The sequence below is a fragment of the Crotalus tigris genome, unplaced genomic scaffold (genome assembly GCF_016545835.1).
Source record: "Crotalus tigris isolate CLP2741 ecotype Arizona unplaced genomic scaffold, ASM1654583v1 scf7180000024167.7108832, whole genome shotgun sequence".
Lineage (NCBI taxonomy): Eukaryota > Metazoa > Chordata > Lepidosauria > Squamata > Viperidae > Crotalus > Crotalus tigris.
The window spans coordinates 5,072,746-5,094,368 of NW_024100417.1; the positions used below are offsets into that span (position 1 = coordinate 5,072,746).

The following is a 21,623-nucleotide window of genomic DNA, read 5'->3' on the forward strand; positions in this document are numbered from 1 at the left end:
AGATATAAAGAAATTAAAAGAGAATAGTAAGGTAATTTATAAATCAGAAAAGAGTTGGGTGGTGGCAGCAAGTCAAATAAATCCTTTAAAAGTCTCCTAGAGTTAATGGGATTTCTCTGAATTTTGGAGAATTAAGAAAAGGATACCCACATGTGTGACAGGGAACACAGTTTATTTATTTCTTCTCCATTCATAATATTTATGACCTAGAGCAGGGGTGTCAAACTCGCAACGTCACGTGACATGTCGTGACATATCACAATTTTTTTTCATTGCCGGCAATGGAGTGGGCGCAGTTTCACCATGTCACATCCAATCCGCGGGCCAGCAGTTTGACACCCCTGACTTAGAGCAAATTAATTCCAAACAGATTATACAGTGGCAACTCTATAGAGATAAAAAGTCTTGAGATAAAAGAGTAGCCAAATCTGTTAAGAATACAAAAATAATAATAATAATTAATAATAATAATAAAGTTGGAAGGGACCTTGGAGGTCATCGAGTCCAACCCCCCTGGTCAGGCAGGAAACCCTACACCATTTCAGACAAATGGCTGTCCAGTCTTTTCTTAAAAACTTCCAGTTTGGAGCATTCACCACTTCTGGAGGCAGGTTGTTCCATTGGTTAATTGTTCTAACTGTCAGGAAGTTTCTCCTTAGTTCTAGGTTGCTTCTCTCCTTGATTACTTTCCATCTGTTGCTTCTTGTCCTGCCTTCAGGCGCTTTGGAGAATAGCTTGACTCCCTCTTCTTTGGATGTTTTAATGCACATGTACACTTACCTGGGCTCAATCCTAGGCAAACGTCTTTATTGTACACATTTAGAGGAGGATTAATTTGCAAAATTCCAAAACCATTCAAAAAGCTATACCTTGATTAAAGTGCAAAGCAGTGCAAACATTACCCAAAAGGAAGAAGGGATGGAGAAGAAAAATGCAAATAAGAAAATTCAGGCACAAGTTATAGTTGCTTAAAATAGTTGTCTTGAATTGAAACAGCTGAGGGGGGTGGGAGGGAGTACCAAATGTTCAGTGGGAAATGTTTGGGTGTATGTGTATATACATGTGACATAATGGCACAGACACTCTTAACATTAAAACCAAGAAGCAAATTAACTTTTAATAAATAACAAATGTGTTTAAAGCAGGTTAAATTAATAGTAACATGCCTATTTGTGCAGCAATTATTTTTATGATCAAGATGAAAATTATAACTAGAAGACTATCAGTAAAAATAACACAATTCCTGTGCTTTAAGTTTTTCATTATCATAGGAAACAAATGACTTATCCTGATGCCTCAATCTATGAAAGAGTTCATTTCTTATTGCTGGATGAGACCAGAAATCCATTTAGTACAATATTTTTGTTAGTGCTCGATCTGATGCTGGTTCTCTACACAGGTTATCCCATCTGGAATGATAGCACTACATTTATTTCATACAAGTGTGAGCTAAAGAAGAGTGGCTACACTTTAATAAAAAGGAGCTGTCATACAGGATAATCCTAATAGATTTAAGCAAATGTGCTCAGGGATGAATTCCTCTGTGGCTAAGAGTAAATAATGCTTTACCTATATATAGCTGACTAGGCTGAAGAGGAAGGGCTAGATGCAGGAGCATAGCACAGACTCATTGGCCATCCAGCCGAAAGCACTAATTAGCGTCCAGCACATCACCAGTGCAAAGTATTATTAAATATCACACACCCCCCCTCCAATTTGGATTGGCAATTGATCAAACTGTAATGGTTTTGATCCTGTGACAAGACAGTACCCCATTTGGAAAAAGTAAATAGAGGTAAGAGAGAGCAACTGAGAACAACTGAGAAATGAAATTGGGGGGGGGGGTTTACGTGCGACAGCAAATAGGGAAGGGGAGGCAGGAGATATGAGACATCAATTCATGCTCCAAAGCTGTCTGAAGTCAGGGAACCTGGGAAAATAAAGGGGCACAATCCCTTTCCAAGACCTCCCAGGAAAAAGCTATTTGAAGTCCAAGAAAAGTTCTGTTGAGCCATCTCAGTTATTAACTACAATAGAAAAACAAAACAAAATAGATGACCTGAAGTAAGAACTGAGCTTTTGTCCATAAGCTGATTAATATAATATCTCAGCCACTACGTGGGACTTACGATTTACCTGGTGTAGGGAAGGAAGTTGTCAGTCATCTGGGGAATTCTACTGGTGATGTCTAGGAAAGAGTCACCTTGCCACTGCAGTGCTGAGCCAGGAATTATAGCCAAGAAGGCTAGAATGGCAGATTTTGTAGGCATTAAGTTTCATATTCTGTTCCTACTCTTTCCAGAAATGAACAGGGAAGGATCTGACCAAATCGGTGGAAAGTTATTGCCGCTCAATTTTAAATATTAAAGTAGGGCATAATGGATGCTTCTGAGAGAGTCAGTTTCTGGCTTTCTGAAAGTTGCAGGAGGCCATGTAGTGATGTAATGAATTTGCAGGAGGTGTAGAGCTAAAATTTCTGGACTTTGGGTAGAGAGATTATTTATGGATGTGGTTCCAAGTGGGAATGGAGTGGGTAGCCTCTGGGACACAATTTGCTACCATTCCTACCTTTAAATTCCCCCAAGACTGAAAAACATTCTGAGATTGTGCCATCATTTTCCAGCAGCACCAACCTGGAGTGGTAGCAGGAAGACGTGAAATGTATGATTGTCCATGATATGGACATGATACAACCTGGATATATCTTTCTATTCTGGAAAGGTCACTGGTACAAGTCACTGGTAAAAGACAAGTTTTCTAAGTCATTCTAAAATTAAAGTGAAATAATTACTTTATATTCATCCTACTCTAGAAAAAAGCCAGGTAAATGAGAGAACTTGGAATGGATAGGAATAGATGCAAGTGGACCAGGGTGGCCTCCACCTAGTCTCAGCTATTTGTAAGGATTTCCTAAAAACAGAATTTCCTAAACAATCGGCATCTCCAAGGGGGATGAGGAGGAATAAATGACCAAACGTGTGCCAAGATATTGAAATATATCATGTCCAACACCAGGATGCAAATACAAAAAGCCAGGATTGCACCGTGGCGTGATTATGTACAATTTCCTAATTTTTATCAGATGGCATTGTCTTCTACCTCTGAGTACCTGAAAATAAGAACTGCAGAGGTTCTGACAAGGAGATGTAGAGGATGGAAGAGTAGCATCATCAACACAACATGATACCTTGTTAGAGGCAAACGCATCCATAATTATATGAACCAAGAGTAGTGCAAGGAATTAGTCCATTTTGCCAGCTGCTAAGTTACCAGAACTTTCAGAGGAGCAACAACTGCTGGGAATTCTGAGCAACAGTCTGGGAGTCAAATTGGCAGCCAGAGTTTCTGTCAAGAAATGCCAGTTATGTCAACAATGAACAAAACCTCAGCTTCAAGACCAAAATGTGCAAGGTAGAACTGTGGGAAGGGTAGCAGGGAAAACAGTGGAATTAAACTACAGTGAGTTAAGAATAGACTGCATTTTCAGGCTGACAAAAGCCAATCAATTATTTAAGTACCTTCAACCAAGAATGCAATAAAATTTCCTATTTATTTGTGCTATCAATGTTTTTCAATCTTGGCAACTTTAAGATGTATGGGCTTCAATTCCCAGAATTCTCCTGGTGGAATGCCAACTGAAGCATTCTGGGAGTTGAAGTCCATACATCTGAAAGTTGCCAAGCTTGAAAAACACTGTGCTATATCATACTGTATGTCCAAGAATCTTCAAACAAGATCAGGTCTGTGAGTTTTGTTCAAGCCTACCAAGCTAGTGTCTGAGAACTGCTGCTGAGAGTTTATCAGTGAACCTGTGATATTTGATGATGATGTTATCCATTCAGTTGAGTCTGACTCTGGCAATTCTGTCGGCGAGGTCTCTCCATTTCTTCCAATCTTGCACTATTCTTTGAGTTTTTCTATGTTCTGGCTGGTGGTTCCAACTACTGTGTTCTTTGATGGCCTGGTTTCCTTTTACCCCTAATTCTTCCAAGTGTAATTGCTTTTCCCAGTGAATTTCCTTGCATCACATGGCCAAAGTGAGGCACATCTTTGCGATTTTGCCTTCGCTTGATACGTCTAGTGTCATGCGCTCCAATACTTGCTTTGCTTTTCCCTTTGCTGTCCAAGGAATACGCAAGAGCCTTCCCAGCTCCATAACTCAAACAAGTCAATTTTTCTTCCTGTCTTGCTTTTTTTAAGGTGCAAATTTCACGACCATAGGTAGCTATGGAGGACACAATGAATTAACCTACATTTGGTTGCCAGGCCGATGTCCTTGCTTTTCCATATTTGACTCCTGTTCATTATTGCTGTGCTGCTTTATATCTCCCCTAAAAGACCGCAACAGAAACAACCACTGTTTCTAGTCCTTTAACTGTTTTTTTTTTTCTCTTCTTGTGAAGATCTTCCTAATCACTCTTTCTTCTTTGGACAAAAAGATTGTCAAGACTGGTGCCTTTAGGGTTGCCCAAGACAATGAATGGACAAAGATAATTTCTGCTACTGTGATCACCCAGCAAGTGTGTAACTTCTGTTTACTTGCACATGTGTTCTGGTGAAGCAGGGCTCAGTGAGGTGAGTATTAGGACCAGAAAGACCATTAGAAAACAAAGCTCCTTCCTTCCTTCCTTCCTTCCTTCCTTCCTTCCTTCCTTCCTTCCTTCCTTCCTTCCTTCCTTCCTTCCTTCCTTTCTTTTTCTTCCTTCCTTCCTTCCTTCCTTCCTTCCTTCCTTCCTTCCTTCCTTCCTTCCTTCCTTCCTTCCTTCCTTCCTTCCTTCCTTCCTTCCTTCCTTCCTTCCCTTAATTTATTTGAGCCTGATTTGTGCTGGGTTTTAGCTCAATGAAACTCAGTCCTGCCAAATGGCACCGTCAGCATCCTCATTTCCTGTGAGCTTCCAGGGGGCTCCCGTCGTTTCCAGTGTAAAACTGCTCGACTATACAAGACGCCCAAACACTCGGCGCACAGGAGGTGTCAATCGGCGACGTCTGCTTCTGAATTCCCTTGGCCCCAAGGAGAAGGGGATGGCGGGGGGCTCCTGCCCCATCCTTTCCGTGGATCTCTCTCTCTCTCTCTCTCTCTGGCTCTCTTAGTCGGGACTCACCCGCTCCGCCCCGCTCTGGGGATCAGATGACAGCTGAGCCTGGAATTTGACACCAGACTCAGCTAGGCGCTGAGATGGAGCCGGTCCTTTTCTCCCTCCCAGAGGCCGCCTGGACTGGAGTTCTGCCGGTCACGAGTCCGAGTCCCGCAGGCTGCACGTCCCCTTGGCGGATTTTCTTGCTGCGCGGGTTGAGCGCGGGCCGGTGTGGATGGGAAGCCCTTGGATCGGGGCCGCCCTGCCGCTTCTGTCCGGGACCTCCGTCGCTTTAACCCGAACTCTCCCCACAGGAGGGCGCTGAGCGCGCCGGGCACCTGCTGGCCATGCTGGCGACGCGAAGGTCGGATACTTAGTGGAACGATCCCGAGAAAACCCGGCCATGGCCCCCGGGGCCGGCTGAACGCAGGAGGTGCCGTGGAGCCGCCGTCGCCGGGAGGTAAGGGAACGAGCGGGCTGGCGCTGAGTCCCTAACGAGAAAGCTTGTTGCTGTGTGTGCCTGCGCGCCTGTCCGCTCTGGGCTCCGACCCAAATCGGGGAGAGGCAAAATCTCTGTCCGCCTGAAAGAGTTGAGGGTCCCCCTCCGTAGCTGTTCTAGCGAGGACATCTCGAGCGTGCTAACCTGGCCCACGGCGACTGTATCTCTCCGCTCCAGGGAGCGAATTCGATGCCCAGGAAGGGCCGGTACCCAGAAGGAGGCGCTTCACGGCCCGGATTCTCGGAGCATGGTCCCCGGAGAGCCGCGCGCAACAGAAGGCGCCCGATCTGCCGAGACGGAGCGCACGGTGAGTGGGGCGGGCTGGAAAGTGTGTGAGCGCCTTCCAAACCGGCGGAAGGGAGGGGGTGTTGGGGGAGGAGAGAGCGGGGCAAATGTGGGTGGCGGGCGAATGTATTTGTGTAAGCAGATCTACTTTGGAAGATCTTAGGGTGTAGGGAGGAGCAATGTTGTTGCCTCCCACAGATCCGTGCTTAAAAACGCATTTATTATCCAGAGAGTGGCTCAGAGACCCTGCTCACTCTCCCGGGTGCCTCGATCCCGGTCTTCTTGCTCCGATCCGGTCTGCCTCGTGGCTTCCAAAAGTCCTAGTTGTCCAGGCAGGGAAGCAGGGAATCAACGGGGGGGAATGGGGTGGGGGGGTCTGGTGGGTGGCTGGAAAGAGGGGCAGTCTGTGTGAAAAAGGTTCCCTGTCTTGTCCTTGATCCCACCTCATGGATGGCCTTTTCCTTTCCTGATGCCCAGGAAACTGCTCAAGGGTCCTCTCTATTTCTGTTGAGGCTTCCAGGCCAGATCAATCAGGCTGGAAGATTTTTAATTTGTCCTTTGTGCTCTACTAGGATCCAAAAGAAAGAGTATCTAGAAGTCTACACACTTATTGATACTGGTGCCGAGAGTGCAATTCATAAATACTGCTTCTTAAATATTTTCTTAAAAGTAAATGTGCCAGTGATTACACTGTATATTCTGCCCCTTGCCCAGTTCCTACCATCACAGGAGTGGTCTGGCCCATTTTTCATTTCCTCTCTAATACTGATTTTAGAGGCTCACCTCTGTTGATTACTTGCAGTTGAGGTGAACATAAGGTTGCAATTTTTGATGCAGTTCCTGCCTGTCTACTTGCTCACATGTCTATTGCTACTGTGGGGGGGGGGATTTATAAAAGGTTCTTGCTCCATCTTCACTTATCTCTAGATTGGTATCTCTAATTTTATGACATTGGCTTGTGTTTCTAGCCACTAGAGATATTATAGACGGTATAGGATATATTACTGATGCTTTCTAAAGGTGAGCAGTTTGTGCTGCATGGTGAATAAATTGGCAATCTACCAGATTAAAAATTCTTTGTTGCCAACATCCCTTTGTTTTGGAAAGTAAACATCAGATGAGCTTCCTTCAACAATTCCTATAGTTCGGCAACAGGCCGCCTTAATGTGAACACTTCAGTTTGTTCTGATATTTCTAGGCATCCAACAGGAGAATTTTCTTCTTCTTTTGCTCTAGTGCACCAAAATCCAAGTGGAACTTGAGGCATCTTGTTGGTAAACTGTTCTGAAGTCACTCAGAAACAGCCATTCAGACTGTTGGCAGTTGACAAGTATGTTCTTCTTTATTATCCATTGTTTGACCTGTTTGTTAAATTGCCTGTGGAAAAAAAATTGAGGTTTCAGGTGCTCGCACTATCTGATTTTTACAAAACCCATTCTAAACATTTCTCATGTATGAATGCAGTGAAATAACCAGTTAATGACACAAATTACGGAGCAGGAGCTACCTGACATTGTCTTTGCATGTGTTAGCATGCTAAGTGTCAACTCTTAGGAATGAACCTAAGGGGCTATTTAGGTCTTTCCAGTCAGGTTTGCAGCAAACTCTTAAATGAACAGGCCCAGCTATCTATGCATATCGCTTTTCTCTCATATCTGCCCTGGTTCCAACTTTTTTTTGCAGATAAGTAAAATTAAGGCCTAACAGCTTTGCCATAATACTAGATGAAGGCGTAGCTTTCCCATTCAAAGGTCTTGGGAAAGGAAAAGTGTCATTATCCCAAACATCTGAATTTATTGCTGGAAGCAGATGGTTTCTGTATCAATTTACAAGAGGTGGAAGAAGATGTCAGCAATGTATTCATTTTGGTATGGCTGGGATTGAAAATGACAAAACTTTCTTTTATCGTATCTGAATGGCAGGTAAAAGAAACCTGACTCTGGCCCTGCATGAAAGGTGAAAGAAGAACAATTAAATAGACCATATTTACTGGATGTTTCTGAAAATACGTTACTTTCCTTGCATAGTCCATGGCAGATTCCAAGAAACATCCAAACAACTTAGAAAGGGTTGGAGTGCTTGTTCTTCAGAGAGTGGCTTTATCTGTAGTTAGTCTCAAAAAAAAAATATAAAGGCATTCCAAGCTGTTAATGTGTCTTTCCAATAAACGAGAATATATGTAGCTCAGGGTTGACCTGTGCTTCATGCTCTCTGAAAGAATTTGGACTCCTCTCTGTATCCTTTTCTGAAAAGTCAGGTCTAGGAACTCTGTCAGTCCTTGGGAAATAGTGAGAAGGAACTCTTCCTGTGTGGGCAAAGAAAGTAGTGGGGGGAAAAAACTGGTTTTGTGTTGCCACCTTGTGGGAGTCTGAGAAAAATACAAACCTTCTACAAACTCAAGATAGGATCCCAAATATCTGATCTGATACTCCCAAAAGTCTCGGCCAGAATACCATTGGTGAGGGATCTTGGGAGTGATTGTTCAGGAGGCTTCCCACCCTTGCAATGTAGGAAGAGAAATATTGTCCAGCTAGGGGCACATATCTGCTTGCCCAAGATGTCTAAAATTAAACCAGAATGTGACACAAAAAGTTATCATTTTTGTTAGTTCCAGCTTCTACCCATGACTCTTTGTGAACTCTCCCTCTCTCCATTCAGTTCTCCAAAGAGTTGCTCTTTGTAAATTGCAAGACAGAAGATGGTGTAAGGGCAGGAGGACTCCACTGAAGCTCCTAGTGCTTCATTCAAAAATATGCCAATAAGTAGTGCCAATAGCGTGATACATTTTTAATAGGCAGCTGGAAAGAGTCTGATGGAAACAGTGCAAACCTAAAAAAAAGTATCCATGAGTATTGGTTGGGTAAAAATAGCTGAAAGTAAAAACTAAAAGATCAGATTACAACACAGTTGGACACAAAAGTGTGTTGAATGGTGATGAATCAGTTTCATTTCTTTGATTGGCATATTTTTGTATGTAATTATATTTATTCCATTTCTGTATGCCCATTGCAGGATAAAAAAAAAATAGACCTCTGCTCTGAAGAGCTTAAAACAATTAAATTGCTTAAAGCCATTTCTATGAGTTCAAAGTCTGCACCAGACTTGGCTTTTCAAAAGTAGGTGATCCAAGCCTACTTTGGTGGAGTATCAAGTGTTTTAGTGGGTGAAATGAATTATTTAAATATTTGCATATCTTAGGGCTCCCATGTTGCCCTTAAAACATCCACAAAATGAAAAAGGTTGCCTACTTTGGGCATTCCAAGGGAGATAAAAGGAACCATTGGAGAAGTTGGTCCCAGATTCCATTCTTTGCACCTTTAGTTTATAAACCCAAATTGGTGCAGATGAAACTTCAAAGATAGATAGAACTGTTTTTAAGGAAAGTGAGCTGTTGAGATTATCCAAGCCATAGTAGTTCCTCATGCGGAAAATTTTCATGTAAAACCTTTCTATGAGCATATTCTGTTCCAAGTCTAGGTGTAACACTTTTAAATATACAAATATTTATAGGTATTCTGTCATGAGTGTGAACCTGACAGATACCTCAGAGGTTACTATTCTCCAACACAGGAAGGATCTATGATTATTTCACGGAATATTTTTGGATGCGGCTAGGAATAACACAATACAGTGAACAAAAATGTGTGTATTCTGTTGCAAAAGTTTATGTTTAATTTGGGTATTGCTATTCTTAGCGAACGTTAGAGGATTTGCTTTTTAAAAATTTACTGGCAATTACAGATACAGTGGAATGGAAACATGGAAATACCCATATAATATTCTATTAATGTAGCAGACCAATCACAAAGAGACTTAATACAAAAAATGCAATATCTATCTATCTATCTATCTATCTATCTATCTATCTATCTATCTATCTATCTATATCTTTGCCAGGCCAGTCACAAACAAAAATGTACCTTGTTAGGAGCTTCTTCAGCACCTTTGTTTAACTGGATTGATGCATTTATTGAAAGATTTTTGTAATCTCATAGAGATATAGCAGGAAGGGGCCATAACTGGACCAGAAGCTTGCAAGAGTGAAAACTAGTCTTCATATTCAGAGAAATGGAACTGGGTTCCTGAGCTGTGTCTTTGTATTTTAGGTAGGATGGAGTGGAGAGTTGACGGGTCAAGGAACAGATTAGACAGACCTCCCTCTGCCTGCAGGAGTTTGCCTATCCAACAAGCACGATTCAGGGTGAGTTAGTCAATGCCAAGGAATGTTCTTGACATCAGGGCTTTAGTTCCAGAAACAGTGGAAAGTTAAAGAGGCTTTGTTTATGAAAGTCGTCAATTCGATTTATGAAAGATGGAAGAGTTTCTCCTTACTTTCACTCCACTTTGGTTTTCAGTAAATTGGGCCAGCTGTTTTGGTTTCTTTGGTTAGCTTAATGCTCCATTTCTGGCAGACAAAGCTCCGAATTTCATACTTGAAATGGCAATTTTTAATATATGCATATCATTTCTATATAGTCCAAAATATATACCCTGCCACATAGTGATTTGTGTGATGAATTCAGATGGATATGCTTGAAGTGAAAAAGATTTCTTTTCATTCTGATGTTCACCTGTGATCATTTGACACATATTTTGCACCACAGAAGAAATGTATTTACCGTATTTCAATTCTATATTACCCTCTTCATAAGATTCTCAGCAATATTGGAGGTTAAATAGCTCAGACAAGTAGAAATAGTTTTATTGTATATAATATTGATGTTTTAATTTGGAGAGAGGAATTGCTCGGGCATTTCCCCTGGACTGCATCCGGAGTGAGAAGATAGGAGGAAGGGGAGAAGTAAATAGGAAGGTTGAGGAGAAGGAGGAGAGGGGGAGAGTGAGGAAGAAGAGGGAAAGAGGGAAGTGAGAGAAGAGGTTAGAGGGTGGATGCGGTTTGGGGGGAAATGGGTGAGCAATACCGAAAGTTGTGTGTATAAACTTATTTTATTCTTTATCTGAAGTATTTTTTATCAATGTAATGTAAAATTGAAAATAAAAAAAAAATTACAAAAAAAAAAAAGATTCTCAACAATATAACAAATGTCCATGGTAAGAAATAAAATAGGCATGGTGCAAAAGGAATAGTTAAAATGCAAAGATAACCAACAAGGTAGGCTATAAATGGAACAACACGCAAAAAGCAAATTCAAAAGAGGGTATCATTTTAACTGTTTGGTTTTTTAAAAAAAAGGCTTGAGAAGAGCTTTGTCTTAACTTGATTCTGTAACGCCATCAGTATTAGAGCAAGTCAAACTTGAAAGGAAAATTTGCTCCATAGCATGGGGGCTATGATGGATAACTATCTTTTCATGGCCTTAGGCCATCACCCAACTTCACATAAGTAGGAGATCACAAGCAATTTCTCCTGGGATGTGCGTGTTATAGTTTTATTTTAGCTGGAGGTGGTGGTTCTAAAGGTATCTTAGTGCCAAGCCATATATAGTTTATTGGTTAAAACCAGGATTTCAAATTGTACCTGAAAACCTGTTGGGAGCCAATGCAAGGCTTGCATCATAGATATGTTATCCTTCTGGCCACTAGTGCTAAATAAGAAGCAAGCTGCAGTGTTTTGTACCCACTGATTTGCAAAGTGGTCTTTAAAGGTAACCCTTTGTAGAGTGCACTTGCAGTAGTCCAGCTGGGTAATGATCACAGCTTCCCAGTTCACATTGGGCCATAGTTGATGCACCAGTGGAGCTGGGCAAAGGCCATCATGACCACAGCCACCATATGATGTCATGTGGGAGAATCATCATATGTAAAATATCCCTGCATTTAGCAGGTCTTACTTTCTTATCTTCCACTTTATTCGTATCCTAATCAGCATGTTTACTGTTATATGTCCTCCTGTCTTATCTTAGGAGCAGGGTTTGTGGAGTATCTTAACTATACTATCACTGTTTGCTGGGACAGTCATGGCAAGTTCAGAGACAGCTTTGGGAAGCATGGGCTCTGTCAGCTCTGCCTCTATGGAGGAAAACAGCATGGAAACACCGTCTCTGGCTGTGTGGAATCACTGGCATGGTAGGGACCTGGCATTTGTCCAGGGCAAATGGCTTGGGGAGCAGGGTGCTTCATATGAATTCTTGATCCAAGCCAATTGGATTTTTCCCAGATGGTCATATGGGTTGAAGAATGTATTTTCTTCAAGATGGATGCCCTTTTTCTTGTCTTAGGAACACTCATCCCATATTATTCTTGGGAGGAAGAATTAAGACCCCTCTCCTTTTTTCTTTCAGGGGAAAACATGACCATGCAAGACCTGAGCACATCAGAACTTCTCAGGGCTGAGCGTTCCCCATCAGGCTCAAGCAGTATCAGGAGAAGCTCCAGAAGGGCTGGAGGTGGTGGTCGTAGCCGCAGTTGTCGCTTACGTAGCCACCCAATCAACGTACGGGATCTGGGGCTTGGCTATGATTCTGAGGAGGTTGTTCTATTCAGGTATTGCAGCGGGACATGCAGGCTTGCCCGCACTGACTATCACGAAGTCCTGAATCACCTTGTACGGCAAGGTATCATTGTTCCTAAGCATAATGATTACATTTCTCAACCCTGCTGCCAACCCATCCGGTATGAGAACCTCTCTTTCCTGGATGCGCACAATGTCTGGCAAAATCTGCAAGATATTTCAGCAGCTGAATGTAGTTGTCGGGGCTAAATATGCTATCTGTTCAGAACTCACGGGGTCTTTTAATTGACATATCCTTGTTCATGCTACAGAGAGGTCATAGACAGCCAATTTGGTCCAGTGGTTAAGGCACCAGGCTAGAAAGTGGGAAGCTGTGAGTTCAAGTCCCACCTTAACCATAAAAGCCAGCTGGGTGACTTTGAGCAAGTCACTTTGTCTTAGCCCAACTCACCTTACAGGGTTGTTGCTGTGGGGAAAATAAGAAGAAGGTGTGCTGGACATATTCACTGCCTTGAGTTATTTGTAAAAATAATAAAGGCGGGATACAAATAAATAAAATAAAAATAAGTCTGCCCTGCCGGTAAGTGGCAGCCGGTAAGTGGCAGCAGAAGGAGAAATAAATTTCACACTAGAGCTTTTCACTCCAGATGAGAGGAATGAATGGACAATTAACTGGAGTGAAGCACAGTGTTGTTGGCCTAAATATATCTTGGCCTTGAGAGAGCATTCACCTATGATCAGTGATGTTAATTATACAATCCTGTGAAAAAGAAAGCACACTCTCTTGAGTTCTATGGTTTTATGTATCAGGACATAGTAAAAATCATTTGGTCTTTAGCAGTTGTTAAACTGCTAAACACATGACATATTACACCTATGTCATCATTTTTGTTACAAAAAGCTAAAACAGAGAAGCCATGTGTGAAAAACTAAGTACACCTTATGATTCAATATTTTGTAGAACCACCTTTAGCAGCAATAACTGGATCATTAATACTTTTCTGAAAGACTTTATCACGTTGTGGAGGAAGTTTGGCCCGCTCTTCTTTACAACATTGCTTCAGTTCATTGAGGTTTGTGAGCATTTGTTTACACACAGCTCCCTTGAGGTCCTTCCACAGCATTCAGTTGGGTTGATGTCTGGACTTAGACTGGGCCAGTGCAAAACCTTGATTCTTTCACTTTTAGCCATTCTATTGTAGATTTGCTGGTGTGCTTGGGACCATTGTCCGGTTACATGACTCAATGTCGGCTAAGCTTTAGCTGTTGGATAGATGGCCTCACCATTGACTCTAGAATACTTTGGTATACAGAGGAATTCATAGCTGATTCAATGATTGCAAGGTGCCCAGGTCCTGTGGCTGCAAAACAGGCCCAAATCATCGTCCCACACATGACGGTTAGTTTGAGATGTGTTTAATTTTCACCAAATGTGGCACTGTGCACTATGACCAAACATTTTGGTCTCATCTGTCCAAAGGACAGTGTTCCAGAAGTTTTGTGATTTACTCAGATGCAACTTTGCAAACCTAAGCCATGCTGCCATGATATTTTTAGAGACAAGAGGCTGTATCCAGGCAACCCTTCCAGACAAACCATACTTGTTCAGTCTTCTTCTAATTGTACTGTCATAAACATTAACTTTTCACATGCTAACTGAGGCCTGTAAAGTCTGAGATATAACTCTTAGATTTTTTGCAATTTCTGTGGGCATTGCACAGTCTGACCTTGGAGTGAATTTGCTGGGACATCCACTTCTGAGAAGATTGGCAACTGTCTTGAATATTTTCCATGTGTAAATAATTTTCCTCACTGTAGAATGATGGATTTTAAATTGTTTAGAAATGGCCTTATAACTCTTCCCAGGTTGATGGGCAGCAACCATTGCTTCTCTAAGATCATTGCTGATGACTTTCCCTGTTGGCATTGTATTAACCCAAACCTCAGTGCTGGAGACCAACAACCTCCTAAAACTTTGGCTTTTATAGACCCACTTGGGGATGATCAATTGATCGAAGGCACTTGATTGGCAGTACCTGGCTGTTATTTAGCCTCTTTATAGGTATGGAAGCAGTAAAGGTGTTCTTAATTTTTCGCACATGGCTTCTCCATTTTTTAAAATAAATGATGACATGATATAATATGGTACGTATTGTTGTTCATCTACCTACTTTTAAGAACTACTAAGGGCCAGATTATTTTTATTATGTCCTGATATGTAAAACCATATAGGGTGTACTTTCTTTTTCACATGAATCTAGAAAGGGCATTTCTCCTTTAAAGATTGATCTATCGACAGCGTTGTGAATCTTCTTATCTATCAAGCCTTTTCTCCCACTGAGGAAAAAAGCATTGGAAATTCTCACACCTTATTCAAGAGATAGGGGTATGTGGCATTTAGCCTGAGATACTTGTGATACCAACTGACCTTCTTCCAGGCAGTTGAAAAAAGGCTGTTCACTAGGTCATGTCATCTTCTTCAAGGCATGTGTTCTTTCCCCAGTTTTTATTTGAGCCCACCATCTGCCTTTTCTTTAGAAACATGTTCTGACTACATCTAGGAGCAATTGTGGATAAGCATGAAGGACAATTTCGCAAGCCTATTTAGGGCCGTGAACATTCAATGATTGCTCCAACCTTGTGACTTGTGCTAGAATAATCAGTGCACTATTTGAGGATTGAATAACATTATGGTTTGTTTGGGAGAAGTTTGATGATTACATGATCAGCCTCATTGGAGAGTTTTTCCTGTGAGAGCCTATCCTTAGCAGAAAGGGTATGGACACACAAAAGGGCAAATTTGATGTGTTTCTCAGAGCTACCAGATCTGGGTTAAGGAAGATTGATGCCATCTAGTAGTTATCAGTAGTTATCAGGATTTTTTGCAAGTACAGTTAATAGAAAAGGGGCTTGGTATAAAGCCAATGATGGCAGTGGCATACTGGTGTGCAACAAGCACAGACACACTAGCAATGGCTTGGAGTTTTGACTACTGCACTTACCAGGCTGACAATGGAAGCAGCAATGGTTTTGAGTTCTGGTTCAACCATTATTTAGTACCAGCAGCGTGGGAACCCACCTGCCTCAGAAGTGACATTTTCTAAACCTATTTAGAAAGTTTAAATTTTCTAATCCTACTTATTTATTCTATAAGTTATTTATTTATTTGTACCCCACTCACTCCCTGGTGGCAACCTATTTATGAAGCTGAGAGCAGGTCTGGTATACATTAGAAACTGATGCTATGCCCTGGCCTGGGACCAGCAGTTCCTATTCCCCGTCCCCACTCACTCCTTTCCCCACTTGGCCTTAACAAGGGCATTTCCTATTCCTCCTTTCCTGATTTTGTATTCTTTGTCCTCTATTTGCATTGGGATAAACTCTATTTTTATACAACAATAACTTCCTGTAGCAATAAAGCCTGCGAAGGCAATGCAAACTTGGCTTATGTGTATGTTTATATGGGAGGGAACTAAATAACAAGAAGAAATCCTTATTATTAAATATAGTTCTACAATTTATATGAGTCTAATTTTGCTTAAGGTATCAAATAAAGCATTATAAAACATTATCGAATATTGAAAAAGTAGCTCTAGATATCTTTGCTTCTCTGAAATGTTTAAAATACACTATTTGTACATTTTAATAGTGTACTAGTTTCATGGCCCCTCATTTCTAAATCTGACTATAGCACTACCACACCCAACCGCTATTTTGGCTAGATGAAAAGTTTTGTAGTTAAACATACTTGGAAAACAAAATTTGAAAATGTAACTTTTTTCTCCTATATGAGAGAAAGATGAAAAGGCTTACTTAGGCTATCAATCTTGCCCAAAATACTGCAGGGATGAGCCCATGCTGCTGCTAGAAGTCAACACAATAATAGAAAATAATAGAAAATAGAATAGAATAGAATAATAGAATAATAAAGTCACTTTAAATATACACTAATCAGCATACATTAAAATGAGGTTTTGTTGCATACAGCTCTCAAAGGGAAACCACCTCCAATATACACTGCATAAACATGACAAATAAATAAAATTATGCATATACTCACATACATACACCCATGGCCCAGAGAAACAACAGTCTAGTTCTGATGTATACATATACATGGCGGGAAAAACGAATCTTGCGAGTTTACCAGACAGATGACATAGGGAACAAAACTGTTACAGAATCTGGTAGTCCTACTAGCAATACTTCAAAACCTCCTCCCAGAGGGGAGCAAGAGAAACAGACTGTGAAGAGGGTGTGCGGCGTCTCTAACAATGGTTCGAACTTTAAGCACATAGCGCTTATAAGCAGTGTCCTGAATAGCAGGAAGCAGACTTCCTATAATCTTCTCAGCTGTCCTTACCACTCTCTGTATGGACTTTCTATCTGAGGCACCGCTACCACAAAACCAAACAGTAATGCATTTTGTTAAGATGCTTTCAATCTGGCTCTGTAAAAAGTGGCCAGGACAGGATAAAGATGTGCAGGAAATGCAGACACTGGTTTGCATGCTTCACTAAGATTGTTAGTTATCTGCACCTCCGGATACTTAAAACAGTTGACCACCTCTACAGCTGCAGCCTTGATATAGAGTAGAGTATGGGTATGCCGGCTCTTTCTAAAATCTACAGTGATCTCCTTTGCTTTATTAACATTTAGAACCAGTTACTTTTACTGCACCAGTCCACCAGAGCCTTCACCTCTTCCCTATAAGCATGTTCATTGTTGACCCAGATAAGACCCACCGTTGCTGTGTCATCCGCATACTTCGCAATATGATTCGTAGCAGATTTGGCACAGCAGTCATGGATCATCAAGGTGAACAGTAAAAGACTCAAGATACAGCCCTGTGGGGAACCCGTACTCAAGGAGATGGAGTTGGAAACTTTACTTCCAACTCGCCCAACCTGGGGGCCTATCAGTAAGGAAATCAAGTATCCAGTTACATAAAGGAATATTAAAACTAACAGGCCCAGTCTTGAAGGACTCGAAGGAACCCATCCCCCTGCAAAAAATGGCATATAATAACAATGAATACTTTTTTTTTTTTTTTTTACAAATTTCTCTTTTCTTCCTATGCTTTTTCAGGATATTTAAAAAGCACAATTTTAATTAACGTTCTTTCAGTTTTCAGATTTAAAAGGTTTTCCTTCTTGGCCAGAGACAGAGTGGTCAGAAGATATCAATAAGGGAGTTCTTTCATTCAGGGAACCATCATCATCACATCAGTGCATTGAATTTGGCCAGGTGATTACTGGTTAAAAGTCAGTACTACTAGTCCAATATCCCTAATACTATATTAGTTATGTTAGTTTGCTACAGCCGGAAAACTATTATTGGTACTCAAAAAAATTAATAAATTCATTAGGCATACTGTACCCTATCTGGGTTGAAAAAAATCCAGACAGCTTCTAGATGACAAAAATACTTCTTTTTCTGTATTACTCTGCTGTCACATAGTGGTTGTCTAAATTCTGAAGACTAAAGATGCTGGCCTTATAATTGTGGCTTAGCTTCTGGGGGATCCTGACAGCTGTCCTTACATATCCTTTTGTCTATAAAAAAAACTGCCAGATGAATACTTCTTCACACTTCTACCGTGTCATTGGCTAGCTTGTAGCCAATATAGCTGCGTGTAGCTTAAACAGTGTTTATACTGGAAACTATTGTGCAGTAAGGTTGTACTACCTACATTTACATATAATAGAAGTTAATCCTAATAATTATCTGTCAAATCGGGTGTTAAGGTAAATGCCATCCTTTATGGCCCCCACACATAAGAATACCTTGTTGGGTTTAACCAATTGGTTAGACTATGCTTTAAATGTTTAAAAGTTGTCATAATAATTGAAATAATAATCATAATAACTTTTTTGTGTATCTATACAAGCAGTACTTGATTTACAACGGTTGGGACCAGAATTTTTGTTGCTAAGCAAGGCAATGGTTAAGTAAGTTGTGTCTGATTTTTTGCCCTGGTTGTTAAACAAATCACTGCAGTTTTTAAGTGAATTATGCAGTAATTAAGCAAATCCACCTTCTCTCATTGACTTTGTCAGAAGCCAGCTGGGAAGATCATAAATGGCAATCACATGATCCCAGGAGCTGCAACCATAGTAAATACATGCCAAGTCATGTGACTATGGGGACGTGACTGGGGATGCTACAATAGTCATAAATGTGAAGACTGGTCATAAATCACTTTTTTCTCTGCCATTGTAATGTTGAATGATTTTAAATGAATGATTATACGTCAAGGACTATCTGTAATTATTTTATACTACATTTACATATATTATATTTATAATATCTACAATGACCTACCCCTTTAAAAGAACCAAATCAAGCCACCATTGCAAAAGATATTATCTGAGCAATGATATTAGTCCCAGGATACACATTAATCACACCCTGCAACAAGAAATTTATTTTTATTTTTTATTATACTGTTATTTTTTCCATCCTCTCTGAAAGGGTGAAAAAAAGTCCAGAACATTTTCATTGGCTTAGAGAAGTGATTTTCTTTTATTTGCAGATGAGTCTAATACAGGGGTTCTCAACCTTGGCAACTTTAAGACTTGTGGATTTCAACTCCCAGAATTCCTCAGCCAGCTTTGCTTAAAGTCTTAAAGTTGCCAAGATTGAGAACCTCTGGTCTAATACAAGGAGAAATGCACTCCTTGTGCCTTCTATATAAATTAAAGGTAAGGAACAAAAATAAATTGTGCTCCTTTACATTTGCTCTTTCTTCCTTTTTCATTATAAAATATAACTGATATAACTTGCTTAACCAATTAGTGGGCTTATAAATCTGTCATTTATACCTTAAATTGGACTACAATTTTCATCATGATTTGTCATGATGGATGCTGTAATTGAAAAACTCTTGAGAGCAGATTAGAAACAGTATACTGTATAAAACAAACTTTATGGAATCTAGTTTAGCTAAGGGATGCAATTTTTTTCTGGGCCAGTGGTTCTACTTGGCTCTTAATGGTGTCAAAGTTTCATTCTAAAACTGCCCTGAATGGGATCAGAATAAAAGCTAATTGTAATTTTATTATATCCTATTCAAATTGAACCAAAAGTAAATGCAATTGAAATGATTGCTTTGCCATCATGTAAATTACATTTTCTACCACTTGGAAATGTGCACTTGATTAAAAGCTTTTGGAAGTTTGGGGGGTGTGCTCACTCAATGCATGTGAACCTGGGATTTTAGGATGTGCACATTTGGAGAGCTCCTTTAAGCATATCTGAGCTACTCTGTATGGAATTCAGCAGAGCAGCTTTATGTATTTTGGAGTCTGAGGCAAACAGCCAGCCACATGCAAAAGCTGGCAGAGCTGTTCAAAGTCTTCCTTACACAGGAGACAACAGCTTTGTTCAGAAAACTCAAGAACATTTGGAGGAAGCCTGGCCAACTTTGCTCCTACTCATCCAAACTATTTGGCTTGAAAATGATTGGGCTAACCCTGCATTTGTTAAAATAAATACTTTATTGCTACATCAGGATAAAAAAGGAAACCAGGAAATAAAATGATTGATGGTTGATTACATGCCATCAAGCTGGTGTTGATTCTTAGCAAGTGTAGAACAGGGGTTCCCAACCGGGGGTGAGAGATGATATTTCAGGGGATGCGAAAATTTGGGTTTAGAAGTTTAACAACAACAATAACAACAACAACAACAACAACAATAATAATAATAATAATAATAATAATAATAATAATAATAATAATAATAATAAAGTTGGGACCTTGGAGGTCTTCTAGTCCAACTTCCTGCTCAGGCAGGAACCCCTATACCATTTCAGACAAATTGCTGTCCAGTCTCTTCTTAAAAACTTCCAGTGTTGGAGCATTCACCGCTTCTGGAGGCTGGTTGTTCTATGATTAATTGTTCTGTCAGAAAATTTCTCCTTAGTTCTAAGAACTTCTCTCTTTTGTTAATTTCCATCCATTGCTGCTTGCCCTGCCTTTAGGTGCTTTGGAGAATAGCTTCACTCCTTCCTTGTGGCAGCCCCTGAGATATTAGAACACTGCTATTATGTCCCCACTCGTCCTTCTCTTCATTAAACTAGACATAACCAATTCCAGCAACCATTCCTTATATGTTTTAGTCTCCAGTCCCCTAATCATCTTTGTTGCTCTTCTCTGTACTCTTTCTAGAGTCTCGACATCTTTTTTTACATCGTGGTGATCAAAACTGGATGCAGTATTCCAAGTGTGGCCTTTCCAAGGCATTGTAAAGTGGTATTAATACTTCACGTTGTAAGGTTTTCCACTTAACCTCACAATTGCCCCAGCATTACTCAGGAATTTAAAAGAGCCAAGGAAATTCCTGAGCTGAGGTTTCAGCTTTTGATCAAAATAGAGTTGGGTGACTCCATCTCTCTTCGTGGCTGGTAGAGAGATGAAGGCAACAACCAGAAAAGATGTCTTCCACCTTTTATAACTTTTCAGAACAAAGAGATCAGGTCTTGGTACTAGGCATAAGATGGCACAAAAAAATAATTCCTAGATGATGACTCATACACAGCAACCCAGGCTCCATCCGTAACTCCTTTCCCCCTCCCCTTACTGTACTCTTTTCATATAAGCAATCACCTATACCTAAAGCATGAAGCCCTTACTTTTCCAATATATATATAAAGTATCTGATCAAGCAATTAACTACAAAATAATGATTACAAAATAACAAAACAATGATTACATGATAACACTATAAGTATCAATATAAAATGGTCACTATATATAAAATTAATGCTAATGTCAAATTTAAACATACTAAAATCATAAGCACAATAAAATCCCTTCAACGTGATCTTGATTCTATCCCTCTGTTAATGCAGCCTAGCACTGTGTTGGCCTTTTTGGCAACTGCAGCACACTGCTGGCTCATATTTAAGTGATTGTCCATTAGGACTTCAAGGTCCCTCTCACAGTTACTGCTATTGAGCAAGGTACCCCCTACACTATATCTGTACATTTGGTTTTTCTTGCCTAAATGTAGAACCTTACTTTTTTCACCATTGAATTTCATTTTGTTAGATAGCCCCCAGTGTTCAAGTCTGTCCAGATCCTCCTGTATCTTAAGCCTGTCTTCTGGAGTGTTGGCTATTCCTGCCAGCTTGGTGTCGTCTGCAAATTTGATGAGTTCCTCATCTATCCCCTCATCCAAATCATTGATGAAGATGTTGAAGAGCACTGGGCCCAGAACAGAGCCCTTGGGCACGCCACTACACACTTCCCTCCATATAGATGCAGTTCCATTGAGGACCACACAATAAATATGGCCAGTCAGCCAGCTACAAATCCATCTGGTGGTGATGCTGTCTAACCCACATTTT

General features: G+C 40.6%; 1 protein-coding gene across 3 annotated transcripts; it reads left to right on the forward strand.

Annotated features, from left to right (window-relative positions):
• The first annotated feature begins 637 nt into the window (after positions 1–637).
• ARTN (artemin) lies at positions 638–12,725 on the forward strand. 3 transcript variants are annotated; one of them, XM_039323322.1, is made up of 7 exons: positions 638–4,575; positions 5,390–5,535; positions 5,752–5,881; positions 7,096–7,189; positions 9,966–10,060; positions 11,724–11,886; positions 12,102–12,725. In XM_039323322.1, exons 5-7 carry the CDS (start codon positions 9,971–9,973, stop codon positions 12,518–12,520), a joined length of 672 nt encoding a protein of 223 aa, XP_039179256.1. In that variant the 5' UTR covers positions 638–4,575; positions 5,390–5,535; positions 5,752–5,881; positions 7,096–7,189; positions 9,966–9,970; the 3' UTR covers positions 12,521–12,725. The 3 variants fall into 3 exon arrangements, with proteins under 3 accessions (XP_039179256.1, XP_039179255.1, XP_039179257.1); XM_039323321.1 differs by lacking the exon at positions 638–4,575 and having other exon boundaries at positions 4,793–5,535; XM_039323323.1 differs by lacking the exon at positions 638–4,575 and having other exon boundaries at positions 4,793–5,535; positions 7,096–10,060.
• Positions 12,726–21,623: the final 8,898 nt, after the last annotated feature.

Coding starts and splice junctions, on each gene's coding strand:
- ARTN (XM_039323322.1), top strand. CDS start 9,971: ATGGAGTGGAGAGTTGACGGGTCAAGGAACAGATTAGACAGACCTCCC. Junction 10,061..11,723: donor TCCAACAAGCACGATTCAGG/GTGAGTTAGTCA, acceptor GTCTTATCTTAG/GAGCAGGGTTTGTGGAGTAT. Junction 11,887..12,101: donor TGTGTGGAATCACTGGCATG/GTAGGGACCTGG, acceptor TTTTTCTTTCAG/GGGAAAACATGACCATGCAA.